A 19,874-nucleotide genomic window follows, 5' to 3' on the forward strand; every position below is an offset into this window, starting at 1 on the left:
CTTTCCCTAATAACGGAATCCAAGAATATTCGCATAAACGTTCGTTACCCTCTTAATTCAGCATGCGAGGCGTGAAACAACGAAACGGAATACGTAATCCTGGCAGGATCAATGGCCGCGATTTTCTCACTAAAAACTATCGTTAATATTCGATCAGCGGACGAATGGGTAGGAGGCGTAAAATGAGAGACGCGAAGTATTGAAAAAAAAGCGCCGAAGCCACCTAACGATACCGTGCGCACCAACATTTTGTGACTGGCCCAGCCTCACATCTAAATGATCATTAAGATTTATTTTATCCTCTCCTTCCCTCTCGTATGTGTATGAAAAATTAAAAAAAAAAGACTGCCAGTGTATCAAAAGCCCATTACAAATACACACACATGCACACGCAACAATGTAACAATAATACTTAGACGGCCTCTACAATAATGCATTATGCGCAGCACGTTGAATTAGAAATGCGCATCGATACTTTGTACGTATGTTGCAAGCGTAAAGCAATATACCTATACCGTAATGCATGTGCAATAGTTAGATGTTTGTTTGCACAGGGAATAAATTAAATATAAAAGTTATGAATGTAATTTCTTCACTTCACTCTATAGCCTTGTAATGAATCGACGACTTTAGACATTTTCAATATAATTTTAAGAGGTTCTTTCCACTTATATCAATACAAAAGTATGAAACGAATCAGCAGAACGTATTTTTTGCCAACTTGATGCTTAATTACAAATATACACATATAAATAAAACTGATTGAGTAAATAAACATCTTCCTGTATGCACACGACAATATACGGAGTTTATGTATTTTTCATTAAATCTTTTTGTTTTTTATTTTTGAAATGGAACATTTTAAATTGAATAAAATGCTGACCGCAGAACGCATCTATAATCTCAAATCATAATTTTCTATTTATTGCAATGTATATATAGGCTATATGCACATGATAATATTGTTTAGTAAATATTTAAGAAAATACATCTATCTGTAAAAGATTTATCTGTAAAAACATTATGTTATTGCATTTCTATAATACCTTATATAAGCCAATATCAATGGTACAAATGAATGCTTTAACAAATGTCATTTATATAAAACTAGTAATCCTTATTAAATGAAAAAATTTTATTTTATTTTTCACTCAATGCATTTGTGTTTTCATGATATTTTTAAAACGAAATATCAATAAAACTTGATGTTCTATATAGAATTGTATTTTCGCAATCAATCGGATAAAGAGAAAGGCGAATGAGCGAGAGGGAGCGAGAGGGAGCGAGAGAGGGAGCGAGAGAAGGAGAGAGAGAGAGAGAGAGAGAGAGAAAGAATGACAATGAGAGTAAAAGAGAGAGAATTCATATGTACTTGCACATGTCGTCTGCTACTAGACTACATAAAATCAACTATGGATAATATATTACTCGTTTAGTTTATAGTAAAAAATACAATTAAATATGATATTGTTAATATAATTTACAATGTAAAGTTATAAATCGTAAGCTCTTATAAAGTAGGAATAGACTTATAATTTAAAAGGAGAATGTAGCTTTATAAAAATGTTGTGAGATAATCATATTGAGGTTAGATTCATATTTTATACGATTATAATTCCCTTTAAAAATTACATCCAAACTTGAATTTATAATTAAATATAAATCATTCTAATAAAATAGCAATTATCTACATTCGTTTATTTTTAATTAAATATAGATGAAATACGGATGTATAGATATTGATCACAAGTTAAAAAACCTCATGTATACACATCACTTTCAAATCATAATATCAACATTCATACAGTCATCTTTATTAAGGTAACAATAGTAAATAAAGTGATAAATGTAGTAATATAAATAATATTATTTTAGCACTAAATTCTTTATCACGATTAATAGTTAAGAGTAATAGTAGATTTTGTAAAGGATATTTCATTTTATATACTATCCAGCTGTAAAAGAATGCTACTTCTTTTTATTTAATGTAAACAAAGCGCAACCAAGAATTCTGGAGAGATTTAATGCTATATTGATAACAATAGCATTATAATTATGAGGTGATGACTTAATTCTTACATATGTCATGCAAAGAACTAGAATTATAAGTATAAATTACGGGATTAGAAATAAATAATAATTTATAATTACTTTCATTTATATATAATATTTGATATATTTTATATTTTATTTTTTATACATAAATTATGTTACGCATCTATAAAGAGTATAGCTTTTATATTATTATTTTATAAACCAAATCGTGTTTATTATTAAATTGTTAAATATTTTTACTTAGAAATAGTAGAGAAACTGTCCCAATTTGAAAGTTAAAATTGTTTATGAATTATGTTAAAAAGATATAGTATATATCTTAATTAAGAAAAAATAAAATTTATTAAAGTGTAAAACTAATTTCAACTTTAGTATGTATTGGAGTGTATAGAACTATTAACTAATATCAGAAGTTTATAATCTTTGAAAATGAAATACTTATGTAATATTGTATATTTACAGATTACTTCAAAAATGGATGTCTCCATATCCCTGTTATTTATGTTGCTGTTAATTTTGAGTAATAAAATTAGATTAACTTATATCTATTAATTAGCACAAACTTTATTGATGAAATAATGAATAAAAGCTTTACTTACTATTTCAGCAGTAATTGATGCAAAAGCAGAATATCGTGTATCGGAAACAGATATAAAAGTTCTTATCAATAGTCGAAATCATTTCATTTTATATACTACGTAAGTATTTAATACGTCCATACTTGAGAATTATTTTATGTATGCAATAGTATATAATATAAGGTTTTACCAATATTTATAAATAGATTATGAAAGATAGGATGCTTTCATATTTAATGTTCATTTCTTGATAAAGATATTAGTTATATTAGATTTTGATATTTGCTAACAGAGTTCTATACTATAGAAATATACAAGTTATGCATTTAAGAAATGGTTAAAATTTTCCATTTAAATTTTAACTTTAATTTGTAGCTTCATTCAATATAGTTTTCATTGGAATTTTATATCTTTTATTTAACATTTTCAAATATATTCTAGGACTATTGCAGCATAAGTCATAAAATTCAATAATATTTCAATTTAATGATAATTTTTAATAAATAATATATTTATTTGTACTATTTGTATATTAGGGAGAAAAATAGGACAGATGATAATGAAATATTTTTTGAGTCTCAACACGTTGACTTAGTCAGAACAGAGCCAGCTCATTTTATTGCTAAGAAAGATGAATTTAATTGGACCATTGATGTACTTGGACTTAAACCTGGTTACGCTGTGATTACAACGAATATAACTAATATTAATCCATTGGAGTAAGTAATGTCTATTTCACAGACTAATCATTAACATAAAAATTCTTGAAAATTAACATCTTAACTTAGCCACATATACATGTACAACGATCGTTAATTACACTAAATTATTATTTCTATCAAAAACCATACGTTCTATATAATTCCAAACAGCAATTTATATATTTATATAAAATTTTTAATTTTTAAGTCAAATTCATTATTTTCAAACTTTAAAATATACATTTTGTAAGAAGATTTGATATTAGTTTGTTTGAATAATTCTTATTTTGTTTATATTATGAAATAATGTATGAAATCAACTTTTATATCACATTGAACGTAATGTGTAATCAAAATTTGCAAACATGTAAATAATAAATAATAATAATTTTATAAGATTTGGAAAATTATATCAAAATATTCGTAGAAACATATTCCACACGATGCATACAATTATATAAATTAACTCTACAAATTAACTATGTTATATAAATACATATATTACAACAATATAAATACAACGTATTTAAATAAACAACTACAGAATGTTCTAATTGTTCAATAAATTATAACTATAATATGCTTTGAAAATTAATGCTTCATCGTTATTGTCTCATCATGTGTGGAAATTATGAAAACATCTTACAATTTTTCAAAGCCAAATAAATGCTTAGCCATTGAATTAAAATTGCAATACAATGTCATATTATTATGACCTTACATTGGCATTCGTTACAAACGTATTGTAAAGTTTAAAAACGAATTGCATATGTGTACGTTACAATGTAGAAACAAATCTATGCAACTGTAAGTAATTTGATCCTATACACTTGATTATTTGTTGCCTATAAATTATGATTATTCACGATACATGCATATGAATATAGTATATGATTATATGATTATGATTATACATATTATTACTGCAATATACCAAAAGATAGGTCTATTATATAAGTATTAAAACAAAATAATAAAATGCCCTTCTGCACTTCATGCATAGAACGTAATGTTACCTGACTATAATTGATTCCCCGAGGGAAAAAAACGGTCCTGAAGTACTGAATACGCAGAATGGCTTGTATTTAAAAAATAAGTTTGGTATTGAGTATAAGGTTTAAGTGTAATATTTAATCAATCGGTCCGATAACCCTGTTTGAACCATACAGACTTCATCATTACCGTTATCTTTCAAAAAAAAATTCTTAACGAGATACGTTCGTTGTCAAAACTTCCGTCACATACACATGTATTACAGTAAAAATTATTTGGTCACATCATATTACAGTATATTATTCAATTATTTTTACATTACATTTAAATGTACTTACCTATATCCTATAAATTATTATATTATGTGATGTTTCAACTGCATATATCAAAATCATATAGTTGAAGTGTATTAGACACGGGATATATTTTCGATTGTACAATGTCTCGTTATTTATCGAAAAATTTCCTATTCCGTTTCCACTGAATTTCTTAATCATCTTTGACTCGTATAAATGAACACTGCAGCATTTCTTTGTTTTGAACAGAACTTTGCTCTGTTGGGAAAAGCTTTCGCCCGTCGCTCTTATCCATTCTAGTTGATGAATTATTTGTCATTAGAATTCAGTATTACATATTTAACTTTAAGACTCGATAACATTATGACCTAATATTCTTAGACGATTCCCTCTTAAAGTTTCGAGTTCAGTTTAAATTAAGATTTTGCCTGAGTTAGTTTTGTTTCGATTTTTATTACCGTATTCACGAGTATGTGGTCTTACGCATGTTTATGTTTACGTATAATGCATTCTCTATTATTCTCTATGCGAAAAATTCGAGCTATTTTTTATTTCTTTGATTTTAAATTATATATACAATTCGGAATTTAACATTTTTCTTTATATTTATTCAAATTAGCACAAGTGAATATAGCATAAGTTAAGTTAACGTTATGAGTCTCTACAAAATTATTATAATTACTCGTGATCAATTAGATACATTAAAAAATTTAAAGTAAGTTATGTAGATGTATTTCTTTATTCATTTTTTATCCCATCGAGTGTTCTCAAGAAGCAGAATAGAAATGTTTTCAAAATTGCTTATAAAAAATATTGAAATTACGTATTTACATTTTACCGTGATGCATAATCTTAATATGCATTTATTGTATGATAATTACTTTGGCAATTATTACATTACTATATCACATAGATGAAATTAATATTTCGAACAATGTTATTGTCGTGGAGACTATGATGTGCCAACATAATGTGTATAATATAAGCAAACATATATTTCAATATAAAATATATCCAACGTTGAAAATTGTTTTTTCAGTTATTCGGAAGCATTTGTACGTGTAACAGTTGAAAGGTCTAATACAATTTATCATATAAGTTCAATTGTTGGATGGATCTATTTTGCAGCATGGAGCATAAGTTTTTATCCCCAAATCTACAGCAATTACAAGAGAAAAAGTGTAGTGGGCCTCAATTTCGACTATATATCTCTCAATTTAGTTGGATTTATAATGTATGCCGTTTTCAATTGTGGATTATATTGGATACCAGAAATAGAGGTTTATATTTTATCTTGATATTTTTTCATTTATTTATAAAATTAATATTTAATTTCATCATTGATTCTATGTTCTAGCAAGAATACTTTAATCGATACCCGAAAGGCTTAAATCCAGTTCAAGTAAATGACATTTTCTTTTCATTGCATGCTGTGTGTGCAACGGTATTTGGAATATTCCAATGTTTTATGTATGAGGTAAGATAAGCATTATTATATGAATGTTTATAATTGTTATTACGTATGTCAATTTTTTAATTTTTATTTTTCATAAATTAATTGTCATGTAATAAATTACTACACGAAATTTAACTTTTTGCAATTTATCGAAATGTGCCGATTGAAATTGGACTTATAAAATAATGATTTGAAATTTCATTTGGCTGTTTCGTCTCCTTTAAAATCAAAAAATCATTGAAAATAAATAAATTTCACAAAAATACTTTAGCACGCGCAAATTTTTTTTCCACAGATTGGATCACAAAGAGTATCAACAACAGCTAGAATTATTCACGGAGTATTTTCTAGTTTCGTGTTGTTGTCTATAATACTCGCGATATTACATATTATTCAATGGTTGGACTTCCTCTATTATTGTAGCTATGTAAAACTTGCAATTACACTCATTAAATACGTACCACAAGCTTTTTATAACTACAAGAGACAATCGACTGTTGGATGGAGTATAGGAAATATATTTTTAGATTTCACTGGTGGTATTTTATCAATGCTTCAAATGATTTTAAACGCCTATAATTATGGTAATTTGTTTATAGTTTTCATTTCCCAAAAATGTATTCTTATCGTATTGATTTATTCCAATTAAAGATTTTAATTTGAAATTCTAAAGAAGTATTAATATGCTATTATTATCTTTTGATTTAAAATGAAAGATTACCTTCAATATGGAATATTTTTTTAACTCTATTTTACTTTAATATAATTGTATAAAAAAAAAAATTGAGTTACATAATATTTTTACAATATTCTTTCTTTTTTTTTTTTAGATGATTGGGAAAGTATTTTTGGAGATCCAACTAAATTTGGTCTAGGTTTTTTCTCCGTTGCGTTTGATATATTTTTCCTTATCCAACATTATGTTTTGTACAGGTATGTAAGAAACTCAATATAATAATGCTTTTGCTTGAAAAATATGCTTCTGGGTACACAAATATATTCAATTAACAAAATCTTCTCAATACTTTAAAACTTATTAAACAAATTAAATGACAAGGCTTTATGTAGAAATGCATGCTCTAATAGTAGCATGAAAAGGAAACATAATGAGAATCGGATTATGGGAGTAGCATTTAAATAAATTTCTAAATAATTATTATCGTTTAAAACATACAATAGAAAATGAACAAATAATTAAGAAAGTTTATTATTCCTAATAATTTTCTTAAATTAATAATCTTAATTTACTTAATAATAATCTTTTAAAAATACACGTGTAAGTCCCACTAGTAAACGATAGAAAATATTTCCAATACAAAATATTTATATGGGTGTGCGTGTAAATGTTAAAGAATTTAAAATTTTTAATTGAAAATTTAAAATAAAATTGAATATACTATTCAAAATATAGATTAAATTAATGATTCGTGATAAAATATTAAATCAGAATTGAACATTTTTTAAAGAAAACATTTTTAAAGAATTAAACATCGGTATGTTTTTATGAATATGAATATTTTAAATAAATTTTATTAATCGGTTATTCAATAAAATCCAAAAAATTATTCGTTTATTCGTGTAAGAAAGCAGATTTTCTAACATTATTATCTAAATCCTGACATAAAATTGTGAAATAATTATCTAATTATTGATATTCATAAATTATAACTGAAAGATTATTACAAAAAATTAGGTTGAATAAGAATTTTTTGTTAAAAATAATTTTGAATTGACTGAGGTAAGGTATATATAATTAATTACCTCTTAATGGACATAAATCCTGTTTTAAATTGAAATCAAATTTAAAAAATATAAACTAGCTTTGTAAAGAGCTTATTAATATATACAGTTCGTAATAAATTGCTTAGAAAAACATAGTATGATCAACAAGGTATCCAGAAAAAAATGAAAAAATCCAATAATTACTTCAAAAATCAATTCAATGTAAGTATGAATGAAAGTTATTCATATAATATGAAAAGTATGTAAACATGTATAATAAAACTACTTTATAAGTTTTTCTTTCATGTATTTCAGTATTATAAAAATATTCAATTATCGTAAAATACAATAAAATATATTTTAATTTAAATGTGACAGCATTTATATTTATTTAGAAATCATTTATTGACAAAACTCTTTAAATGTACGTATAAATAAATGTAGATAACTAATTTATTTAAAAATTAATAGAAAGTAATATTCTATTTTAAATCATTAGAAATGATAAAGTTAAAATATCCTATTTAACTGTGATGAATCATGTTATCTTAGTTAATAGTTACATTAATTCTTAAAAATATTTATAAAAATTTTAATAAAATCAGTGATTATCCTTTTTGAAATATCGTTTAAAATTTTTTTTAATTTCTTAAAGAACAAAAATTGATCCTGTAAAGTTAATTTGTTTACTACCGTATTTCTGACCAATACAATTTAAATGAAAATATTACAAGTATTAGTCGTAAGTAACATTAATTATGATGATATTGTGATTAGAAATCATATTTAATATATATATATATATATATATATATATATATATATATATATATAATATTTAATTCAATTATTAATAGGACAATATTCTTAAAATAAAAATTGAAATTAATTTTTTATAATTAAGAAAAAATAAGCTACTCACCAGCTTCTTAATTCTTCTTCCATTCTAATTAAAGTATTATTATGCATGTTTACTAATAATTTTTGAAATGCATACAAAGCATGAAAATCTTTTTATTATTCTGTATATTATAGAATTTTTATCAGTTATAAATCGGATTTTTTTGTATATACATAGTATAGTTAGATAATACTTATAAAATCTAATTATGTTATAATAATATAGCTTCATGGCATAATAATTCCATTAAGCAATATTTTTTTTTATAACTTTGGAAGCCGAAACATTATATTCATGCATATGATATAAATCATAAAAGAAACTCATTATATAAAGCTTCATTTAACAAATAGTTTTTCATATACGTTGCTTGTAAAAAATCATGCCCGATGAACTGTGAGGTAGAGCTAGAGTTTTCAATTTACAGAAATTCACATGAAAAGATGATCGACCTGAATTGCAGAATCTAGCCAGCACATGGATCAATTATTAAATCGTATCATCTTAACCAATAAATTATAAGATTACCTTAGTAAGCTTTGTACTTAAAACATATTTTGTATTCTCTGTTTAAAATAATAAGGTAAATCAATGAAATGAGTGTGCTAAACTGTAAATGTACTAATAATAATGTGCTATGATATTCCTTGTCATAGCATACTTTTCATAGAACTAAGTTAGATAATCTCGATCGTATAATATATTTGATCGGATGAAAATGATAATCTTTATATTAAAAAAAAAAAATTTATACTTATATAAAAAATGATTATAGTCTTGCATAGCTGTCAATAATTTTTAATTATATTTAGAATAATATATTTTTCGATATTTTATTGACTAGACAACCTTTTAAGAGTAAATTTTACAAGTATATTATAAAATGTGATTTAAGTCCTAAAATAATTATTAATTTAGTAATGCTATTGTTAACAATAGCTTTTGTAAATATGGTTTTTAGTAAATTCGAGATTAATAGCTTGTATTATCAAACATATTTCGAATATATTTATTATAGTATAATAAGATATTAATGTGTTCATTTACTATGTTCATCAAAATGAATTATTTTATAAATTATTTATTCAACTTTAAAATTATCAAATTGTTTAATAATTTTTGTTTTTAAATTTAATCGTATCTTTATTGGATTAAAATACTCTATCATTATTAATTATCAATAATATGAATAGACGAAGTAAAATAAAGTGATCTTCGTAGATCTTTTCTATACCCCTCCCGCTAAAAATCCTTTTCATATAATAAAAAAAGAAAGAAAAATATTAATTTTAGAACTTTTCTTTATCTGTGCGATTTCTTTACAAGTATTTAATATTAATATCATCGTGGGATTACGTACTTCTAATTTCAACTGTACCAAAGCTAGTTTTTCATAGTAATCTACAAAATGCTGCATGTCGCATGTATTGATGATTTATTTTTAAAGGGTGAACGAATATTTATTATTGCGGCTATTTATAAAATAAATTTAAAACGAATTTCCATTAACTTTTAACGTGTTGGAAACTTCTCTAACGTGCATGGAAGAGAAGGGCCCCATTTGTTAAAAGAAAAATAAATGGAAATATAAATTATATTGTAGTTATGATAATAGTTATATTGAGCAAAAATGCATTATAAGATTTTTGCTTGGTAATGACATTTACTAAATTTCTTATAATTTATTAAGATATCTTAAAAGGTAAAAATAACGTTAATTTTTCGTTTGAAAACAGTCGCAGTATAAGTTTAATGAGCAATTGAATTCATGAAAATAATTTCAATAAATAATGTTAATAAAAATTTAATTAAAATAATGCCATACATCTAGGAGATATTTTTTTTCTACATTAAGGTAAAAATAATCTTTTTGAGACAGCTAGCCAACTGCTAAAATGCCAAAATATTAAATATAATCAAAATATGCTTATTAATAAAAAGGAGATATAATATTACTCATTTATTGTTAAATGGATATTTAAAATATATAAATTCAGGCGATTTTATAATAGTTACATTTGAATTACTCGAATATGGCAATGCGTACATTATTGTTACTGTTACCTTAAGTAGTTTTAATAACACAAACAGAACAAAACACAACGTACATTCAATGTTCACAGGAATCGAAACGAGTATGATGTAATTCCAGGCATTTGTAATGAAAATCGCCAAGAAGATGACCAAAATTGTAATGTATAAAGTAAATTTTAATTTAAAAATGGAGCAAAAAAGATTGTCTTCATTCTTGATATAGAGTATACGTAATATATTGGCATTATGAGATTATGGAATATATATTTTTTTATAAGATATATTTCTATAATACGATTTTACTAAAGATAAGAAGAAAAACCAATGAATTTCCAAATTATATGATCACGCATTAGTATACTTCATCATTCATAAATAACAAACCAAACATATTTTGGTTCTCTGGTATTAAAAAAGCTTCATAATAAAAAAAAATATGATATAATTATATCATCGCATTCGAATTAAGGTAAGATATATTTATTTTTATATTATTTTCATGTACTGTAAAGCTCGAATTCGTTCATCAATTGAAGGGAAACTTCAAAAATTAAAATAATTTTTTAATTAAATTACCCTTTAAATTGAAAACTGATTACTAATTATCACACAAACAGTACTATTCACTTTTTAATACGCTCATACTAAAAACTTCATTTTGAAAAAAAACACACGCATAGATGTATATATAGATGCGTCTTTTTTTAGCCTAATGGTATAATAATAAAACAAATATTTTGAATAATATTTGTTTATTATATGGTAATAGTTTTTATTAAACATTATGAAATTACGATACAGGATAAATTAAAAAAAAATTCCTTCATATGTACAAAACTTTTCTTAAGATTTATATTTTTACATTTATTGGAAATATTAAGAAATTAAAGTTATAATTTTTTTCTGGAAATTCGTGGAATGTTATGTTTAAAAACAAAAAGCTTTAAAGGTATTAAGTGAAAAATTAATTAAAAAAAGTTGACACGAATAAAAACTTCCATATTTTATCATGGGGGATTGTCTCTGGATTGGTGTATCAATTAAATTATATCGATTCCGAAAATGAAGGCAAAAAAGAAAAAGTGTCTATATACTTGGGGCCGAGCCGAAAAGAGAGGGCGATAATCATCCTAATTACTGTTCTTTATAGAGTTGAAGTCGGCTAGAGTCAGTCCAAACAAGAGGATACAATAGTTTAAATATGCCTACCTGCATTTTTGTTAATAATAGTAAATAATGTTTGTTCAATTGTTCCCATCGTAAGGTACAAATAAATGTGTATGATAATTATTATTTTAATTAAATATTTTACAATAATTTTAAAATGTATTGTATAAAAACCACGACAGCACAGGTCCCTCGCTTTTCTTCGCATAATCACATTATTAATTTAATTTATTCAATTATATACAAATAATTTCGAAAGATAATTTAAAAATTTTATTTAAAAACATAAAAACATATTTAAAATGCATAAGATCTCGTTGTTATTAGCCCCCAATGAATACGTGCCCACCATCACATCTTGTCATTTCAAAAATATTTTTTACCTATCTTCGTATATATATTTTCTTCGAACTATCTACTCGTAAGTTTGAATATAATCTAATTGCTCGTATGCCTATGACAGAAGTTAGTATAAAACTATGAATCTGAATGTGTCGTGCAAGATGTGAAAAACCCTACATTTTATTGTTACTAAGCCAATAATCCCTTCAACAAAGTAATTAATTTACTTATTTTTATAATTATTCGTTTTGATTTATTTCGTGCAATGTTTCGATGTAAGAAAATTTTAACCTAATATGTATGAATTCTTATTTATAGTTAAGTACGTAACTTTACTAAGCATACATAACCTAATTCAATATGCACATAAATGTTTTAATTTCTAAATAATAATCATTTCTTATACGTCAAGTGCAATTACTTCTTGCGTTTAAATCTCATTACGTTAGTATATTAATATTAACTCTGTAAATTAAATTTCATAACGCTACCTCTAATTAAGCCAATAATAAAATGTCTTCATTCTATTATATTTATTTTATGTCATTTTCAATCGATCATTTATTAAACACAGTTCTGCGCTAAGTTAACAATGAAGTCTTCAAAAATCAACTGCAACATTAATTTATTTAATAGTGAAGTTGGTTTATTTATTTTTGTTAATTTATTAAAATAAATATCAATAATAAATGATGTCGAATACATTACACTTTTTATGTATAATAGTTTGAAATTGCTATATTCTATTAATTCCGAGCGAATAATTCATTTGTTGAAATTGTTTATTTAATATCAAATAATTCAATAAAATAGTCTAAATGTTATTGGTGAACTGGTAGCAAAGATATTTATTAAAATGGATTAATATTATTGCAGAATGGCATCCAAAGTATCGTTTCTTTTGAAGTCAACGTCAGTTATCGCATTGTCTACAAGAAATATCAATTGCTTGGTCGCTGCAATTACTAAGCCACACAGAAAGGTTTACTTGAAGCAGTTTATGACAGTTCTTCAACATCCAGATGGTAGTACAATAAAAATAAGATACCATGAGCCAATAGGTATTATTAGGCTTCCATTAGATTTGAGCAAATTATCAGAGAAAGAACGAAAAGCTATATTGTTAGAACGTCAGCCAACGCCTAAAAAGATAGTAGATGATTGTGAAATAGAAAATACCTTTGATGAGAATCGTTACTTAAAATTTTGAATTATTCATTAGCAAGTTGTAATTTTTTTTTAAACGAAATGCTAATATTGCAATTTTATAATAATAAATAATAATAAGTCATATTATATTTAATATAAATACTTTGTCTTTTTTCAACTATATCCTAAACTTTTATTACAGCTAGCTTTTAGTTATTTGTATCGATGAAATGTACCATTAGATTACAAATTGCTCAAATAATTTGACAATTATAGAATTCTTATTCATAATTAATGTTAGCACTTAATTAATATTAATTAACAAATCAGTCTTGATTTTTGTAAAATTAGTTTTGCCTATTAAGTAAAAATTAATAATTGTATACCAATAATTTTAATTATTAACAATTAATTAACAAAATAACAAATCATCAATAATCGATTCATTATATGAAAGTTTACATTTTATTTATTCCATAAAATATACAGCTGATATTATTTTATTAAATTTTGTGTTTCCATTATATATTTATCTTGTAGCTACTAGTAAATAAATATACTTGTTTATTCAATCTAAAATTAACGAAATGTAATTGAGTCATTTTAATCGTAACTCCTGAGCTTAACTTATAATATAATCGTACGAAACCATTGAAAATACGAGATTTCAAAACGAGATTTATCCGTAGAATGACCTTGACTTTCCTGTTTACGTCCTCGAAATAATAATTGCGATCATGTGTCCTGTGACGAAAAATGATGCGATATCTCATACGGACCACTTTCGAATGATACAATTTGAGCGGATACTATACATGTCCTTGTAAGATGTCCTCTTTCTCTTTGCTGGGCTCTATATATATATATATATATAGGAGACGGTGATGTGAGGAGGAAACAGGATGTGTCTTAAGGCATACATCTCCCTCACTCTCTTAGATGGCCTGTGAAAGCTTGTAAGCCATTTCGAATGTATGCAATATTTGTGCATATACAGACTTGTTAATAAAAAAAAATTTATTAATCATTGATTAAAATTGTTAGATTGGCTTAATAAACTATTTATACCAAATGATAGATGACATAGAATTTTAAATTCTCAAGATCTATAATAATATCGATAAATGTGGAAACCTGTAGAAACATATTCTATATTTATCAACCTTCTATTATATAATTTAAGAAACTGAAAGATCAAAATTGCCTTATTACGTTTTGCAGCTATTCATATATAGATTACAGATTTAAATTATAGCGTGAAAGCATAAAAATAGAAATACATTACTTTTATATAACATTAGAATTATTAAGAAATCTTCTCACCCAACCTTTTTAACTCATACTCATATCACTTATATTCATATAATGCTTGAGAATAACAAAATTAATTTTTTGATCATTTATAATTAAGAGAAGTATTTTTCTTATGATTATTTTAAGTCTTTATTTTATAAAAAGTAGTTTAAAAATCCATGCAGATCATTATTAATCATTTTGCGTCAGATTTTTCGATCTTGGAATGAAAAATGTTATTTCATAAAATGCTGACATTTTCATAATTTTATTAAGGATAATAGTTTTTAAAAATTATACAAAAAAATAATTGAAAAAAAAATATCAGAATAATAAATGAATAAAAATATTGAAGAAAGTGTGAATGGTTTAAATTATAGAAAGTTTATATGTAATACATTTTAATAATGTAAGAAAACATTTAGTATACGAAACTTTAAATTTTATTATTTACAAAAAATGTTGATTAAACTCTATGATTAATTCGTTATGATTATAACGTTGAAATCCATAATAAACCTTATAAAAATGTATTTCAACTATCTGATCGCTTTAATTTTTCCAATTTGTTTTGGCATATTATTTCGTGCATTTAAATACAAGTATATTACAAAGTGTCGTGTCATAAGGCTTAATACAGATAATTATAATTCGACCCTTTGGCAATATTGCTGCTGTTTATTATTGACTAAATATTATTGCTAAATACCTAAAACATATCTTAAATTCTGTCATTATCATAATACATAATATCTTATGTCTCCGTAAATATTTATATTCAACTGGATTATTAAACTGAGGGAATTGCATACATTTAAAAGAAAGATTTTGTTGCTTATACTATAGTCTAAAAAAAAAAAAAAAAAAAAAAAAAACGAGCGAGTGAACAGCTGCGTCTACTTGACGAAATAAATAACCTTAAGCATAATGAGATACATGAAAGAGCTGAAACGAAAAGCACGACAAAGCAACGGGAAATAACATTTTTCTGAGCGCTCTGGACTTGGAATTAAGCGCCGACCGGCTAAGGTGGCTGACTTTTTATTCCATTCTCTTTCTCCCAAAAATAAAAAAATAAAAATCAGACCAGTTGAGCGCCACCACAGCCGCCCGGCACTTTCTCCAATTTTTGTGTCGTCGGGACGGCGGCATTCGTACAGTCGCGGCGTTAATTGCGTTAGACCGCGGGCAAAACCCCCGATCGGCACGCACCGGATGAACTTTCGCACCATTCGAAAGTGGCGCCAACGGTCAGTGAAAGTGACGAAATACGTGCGTGAGTGCGTGCGCATATAGAGTCCACGCGTGCGCAGTAGATCGTCGAGCGGGAGCAACCAAATCGACATCTAACATCCAACGCTCTCCCGACCAAGTTTTCACTTATTTTTATTGCCGCGGAAACGGAAGCTGTCCCCGGAGTTGGATTATTTTTTAACGATGCCGCGGCATTGCTGGGAGCGATTTAATACGCGGAAGTCGCGTCGCGATTCGGCTCAGCTACGGCTATCGCAATTATCATACGGACATAGAAGCGCGTATGTTCGAGTTGGCGTTAAATTAGCAAATTAGAGGATGATTGTGGGTCGAATCGTTTCTAGAAAGATTTACGACCGAGTTCTTCTAGCATGTATGCACAATTTTACAAATTATAAATGGATAAATACATTGTCTACACATGCCTACTTAAGTACTGTCAATGAGCAAGAGGAGTCTTTCAGTGTATGCCTTTCCGCTCACAACTATTCGACATACCCAGTTTTTTTAGATAAAACTTATGAATTTTTAAGCCACAATATTTGACGAATTGTTGGATACATTATTCGTAGAATTTACTTAACTTCAAACTCTTAGAATTGTATGAAAACTGTTAATATGTGACATACACCAACTGATATTTAATCATTAATTTGGGTTACACGTTATATATAGCTATCACATAGTATTGATCCCTTCGCTAACTGTAGCTCGGCCTAGTACTATTAGTCTTTATAGATTGTGCCGCGGCAAAACTTTTTTAATCAAATCCGTGTCAATTCCTTTTTGTTAATAAAAATCCTTCGAGAAAACTGTTACAGATTTTTAGTATTACAATAAAACTTTTACTCTAACGTACAAAAAAAAAGGATAACATGCTATACGTATCCTTATACTAATCGAATTCCCGATAAAAACGATCAACGATAAAAAATTCGTATTTTAGTTCAACATAAAATGCATATATATTGCAAGTGTACCAAATTTTTTACCGAATTTGATGTAATTAATGTTAATAATCGAAATATTTACATGAATATACGATATGGTAATAATATATATACTTCACACCTACAAGTAAATTCAAAACTCAATTTATCGATCAAATAATTTCTTTTATATAAGAAATAATAATAATTAGTATAAGAATTATGATAAATAATCATTTTAATCTAATGTTATTCAAATGTATTTCTATAAATCTCTAAAACACCGATACTCATAGATCAATCAAATTTATAAAAATTTTATTGATAAAGCCATTTTTATAAATTATTGATACATTGTTAAACATCGTGTTTAAGAATCAATAATATACTCAAATCTAACGGGTCTCTAACTTTCCGCTTTCAAATATCTTGATTGAAACCTGTAATTCTCATAAAGTTCTTATAGAACTTTTCTAAAATAGTAAATAATTGAAATTTTAATTAAGTTACATGAAAATACTTCTTACGAGTAAAAAAAAAAGTGAAACCTTAAAAATACTCTTATCAGTAACAGAATAGATATGATAATATTTTATTCAAATCATAGGGCCGCTTATTAAATTCCAAAATAAATTAGCTACCATCGCTAATTTAACGCTTTTATTAAGAAAATATTTTGCTGCAATTCAATTATTTACTTTCACGTAGATTTCTAAGCATTTAGTTAATTGGTAATATCATTCAACGCGGTGAAAATAAAAATACACTAAATAATGATTCTTTTATTATCTTTTATTATCTCATTGGCATTTGATAATGGTTATTCAATAATAAGAATTCATAGCAACTATGATCGTTCAGAATACATTCAACGCAATAATATTGTACATTTTAACATTGGTTAGCGATAATCGATGACTTGTACTGGGTGATGTGAAAAGGTGTGCACCTCATTCGTGGATTGAATTAAAACGAACGATCAATGATTTTCGCGCGTGTGACAAAGTCTGCCGAAATCATGACACATATGGCAGAACTTCCGCAATTTGTACATTCGATCTCCGTGAAACTCGGGAGTGTGACAGCTGCCATGCTCGGGAAAATAAAATGACCTATCAATTTTTTCACTCGACATTCTGGATATCCAAATAATAGAAGTGATAGGAGCCGCTCCTGTTGGTTCGAAGCTTCAGGACGAGAAGAATCTATCTGTCTGTTCAGGAGTTGATGGTTGCAATGGCAAACATTTTCGGAAAATCAATAAATGTATACAAAATGCAGCAAATCAATATTATAAGTTAAGAAACGTATATATAAAACCCAAGACAGAGACATGTTTGTATTACTGATTTGCTTTATTTCTTATGTATGATCGATTAATAGTACACACTCAAGAATATATATTTACTGCCGAGACTTACATGAACTTAAAAAATATATAAAATTATTAAATTATATAAATGTACATAAGGATATTAAATTGAATGAGGCTTACTGAAAAATGTCTTACGAAACATCGTTACACTGAAAGTATCAACAATTCGATGCTTTCTTTACTATCACTATTATTATAAATCCAAAATTAATTATTTTCAACAAAATACAAAAAAAAAAAAAAATAGACTTTTAGGTTGAATATTAAGTCAATATAAGCTAAAAGGTATGCAAAAGTAATATTTCAAATATTTAAAGAATTATTTGATTATGCTTATTATGAAAATTCATTGAATTTTAAAACTAATTATGATAAGGAATAATTATTTTATTTTTTTTCAAGTATTGATTAGAGCTTAGTAAAATATTTATAAGTAATTAAAATTTGAAATATTACACTACAATATGAAGATATTCAGCATTATTTAAATTTTATTTAAATAACTTTGTTGCAACTAATAGCTTTCATATATGAAATCATAATTTAATTTTAACTCATAATATGTGGGAATGTAAAATGCCATTGTTATTTTTAATAATAACTAAATCAAAATTATTGTTAATTAGTATTAACTTTAAAATATTTTTTAATAAATTTTGAAAACTAATTAGTTATTTGTGGATGTTGTTTTTGTCGATGATACTCACACAACGTTGGGATTATATTCTATACATTTATAATATTAGATAAGCGGATGAAATAAAATTTAAGTTTAGAAAAATTTAACGCAAAATAATTCGCCGACTTCGTGGAGAGGTATTTATTTAAATTTTACATACATTAATTCAGACATTCAACTCCACTAACAAAGTACAGTATAAGCAATTCTGTAGTTAATTAATTATTCATATAATAAGATGTTTACGATTGTTTACAATTTAAACATTTATCACCCAAATATACAATTATTTTATTAAATAAGAAAACCTACCGTCCAAATTATTATAAGGAAAACAAAAATCGACTTGAAAACTTTTAGGAATATATATTAAATGTTTTCGAAACAGGAAAAATTATACTCTACAAAATAATAGTCGCTTATCTTAAATAAACTATTAATGAACTTAATTTATAATAAAGTAATTATAATTTCACTGCGTATTAACAAAATAATAATAATAAATATAATTTCTCAGTGATTATTTGTTTAAAATAATTGAAATATATTATGAATCATACTGATAATAATAGTAAATTTTAAACTTTAGATTATCGTTAAAATATTATTAATTATACATTATTACAATAAACTTGTTGTGCATTATAAAAGATTAATATTTTAAATGTACAGAAAGTTTGAAATATTTCAAAAAGCCAACAATTTAAAAATAAAAAAAAAACTTTGATACTAGCGAAAGAATTAAAGAATAAAGAAATTCAGGAAACCGGCGATTTTTCATGGAAAAATGTCAATAAATGCCTCCTGTGATTTATTCCCGTTGAAATAATAACGATTCCGTCGAAAGCATTGTCAATAAAATATAAAACCCTTCCAACAAAAACAAAAAAAAAAACAAAAAAAAAAACGAAACAAAAAAAAACGAAAAAAACAAAAAGTTAAAGAGAATG

General features: G+C 25.6%; 2 protein-coding genes across 9 annotated transcripts in view; both read left to right on the plus strand.

Moving 5' to 3' along the window:
* The window catches only part of Ctns (lysosomal cystine transporter cystinosin), a 22,754-nt gene extending 11,558 nt beyond the window's left edge, over positions 1-11,196 (plus strand). For 5 of the 8 annotated variants that reach the window (XM_011497190.1, XM_011497191.1, XM_011497193.1 and 2 more), the window contains 8 exons: positions 2,518-2,575; positions 2,663-2,753; positions 3,170-3,352; positions 5,663-5,903; positions 5,981-6,100; positions 6,375-6,663; positions 6,910-7,012; positions 10,826-11,196. In XM_011497190.1, the coding sequence (XP_011495492.1) occupies positions 2,530-2,575; positions 2,663-2,753; positions 3,170-3,352; positions 5,663-5,903; positions 5,981-6,100; positions 6,375-6,663; positions 6,910-7,012; positions 10,826-10,904 (1,152 nt within the window). In that variant the 5' untranslated portion in view covers positions 2,518-2,529 and the 3' untranslated portion in view covers positions 10,905-11,196. Of the gene's footprint in view, positions 1-1,724; positions 1,822-2,517; positions 2,576-2,662; positions 2,754-3,169; positions 3,353-5,662; positions 5,904-5,980; positions 6,101-6,374; positions 6,664-6,909; positions 7,013-7,947; positions 8,024-9,129; positions 9,216-10,825 lie in introns of those variants that run through there. The other 3 variants (XR_912802.1, XM_011497194.1, XM_011497189.1) reach the window with 3 other exon arrangements.
* Positions 11,197-11,890: 694 nt separating this feature from the next.
* mRpL55 (mitochondrial ribosomal protein L55) lies at positions 11,891-13,472 on the plus strand. The gene is made up of 2 exons (XM_011497196.1): positions 11,891-12,000; positions 13,122-13,472. Exon 2 carries the CDS (start codon positions 13,123-13,125, stop codon positions 13,453-13,455), a length of 333 nt encoding a protein of 110 aa, XP_011495498.1. The 5' UTR covers positions 11,891-12,000; position 13,122; the 3' UTR covers positions 13,456-13,472.
* The last annotated feature ends 6,402 nt before the right edge of the window (positions 13,473-19,874 follow it).

Source organism: Ceratosolen solmsi, unplaced genomic scaffold (genome assembly GCF_000503995.2).
Source record: "Ceratosolen solmsi marchali unplaced genomic scaffold, CerSol_1.0 scaffold13, whole genome shotgun sequence".
Classification (NCBI taxonomy): Eukaryota; Metazoa; Arthropoda; class Insecta; order Hymenoptera; family Agaonidae; genus Ceratosolen; species Ceratosolen solmsi.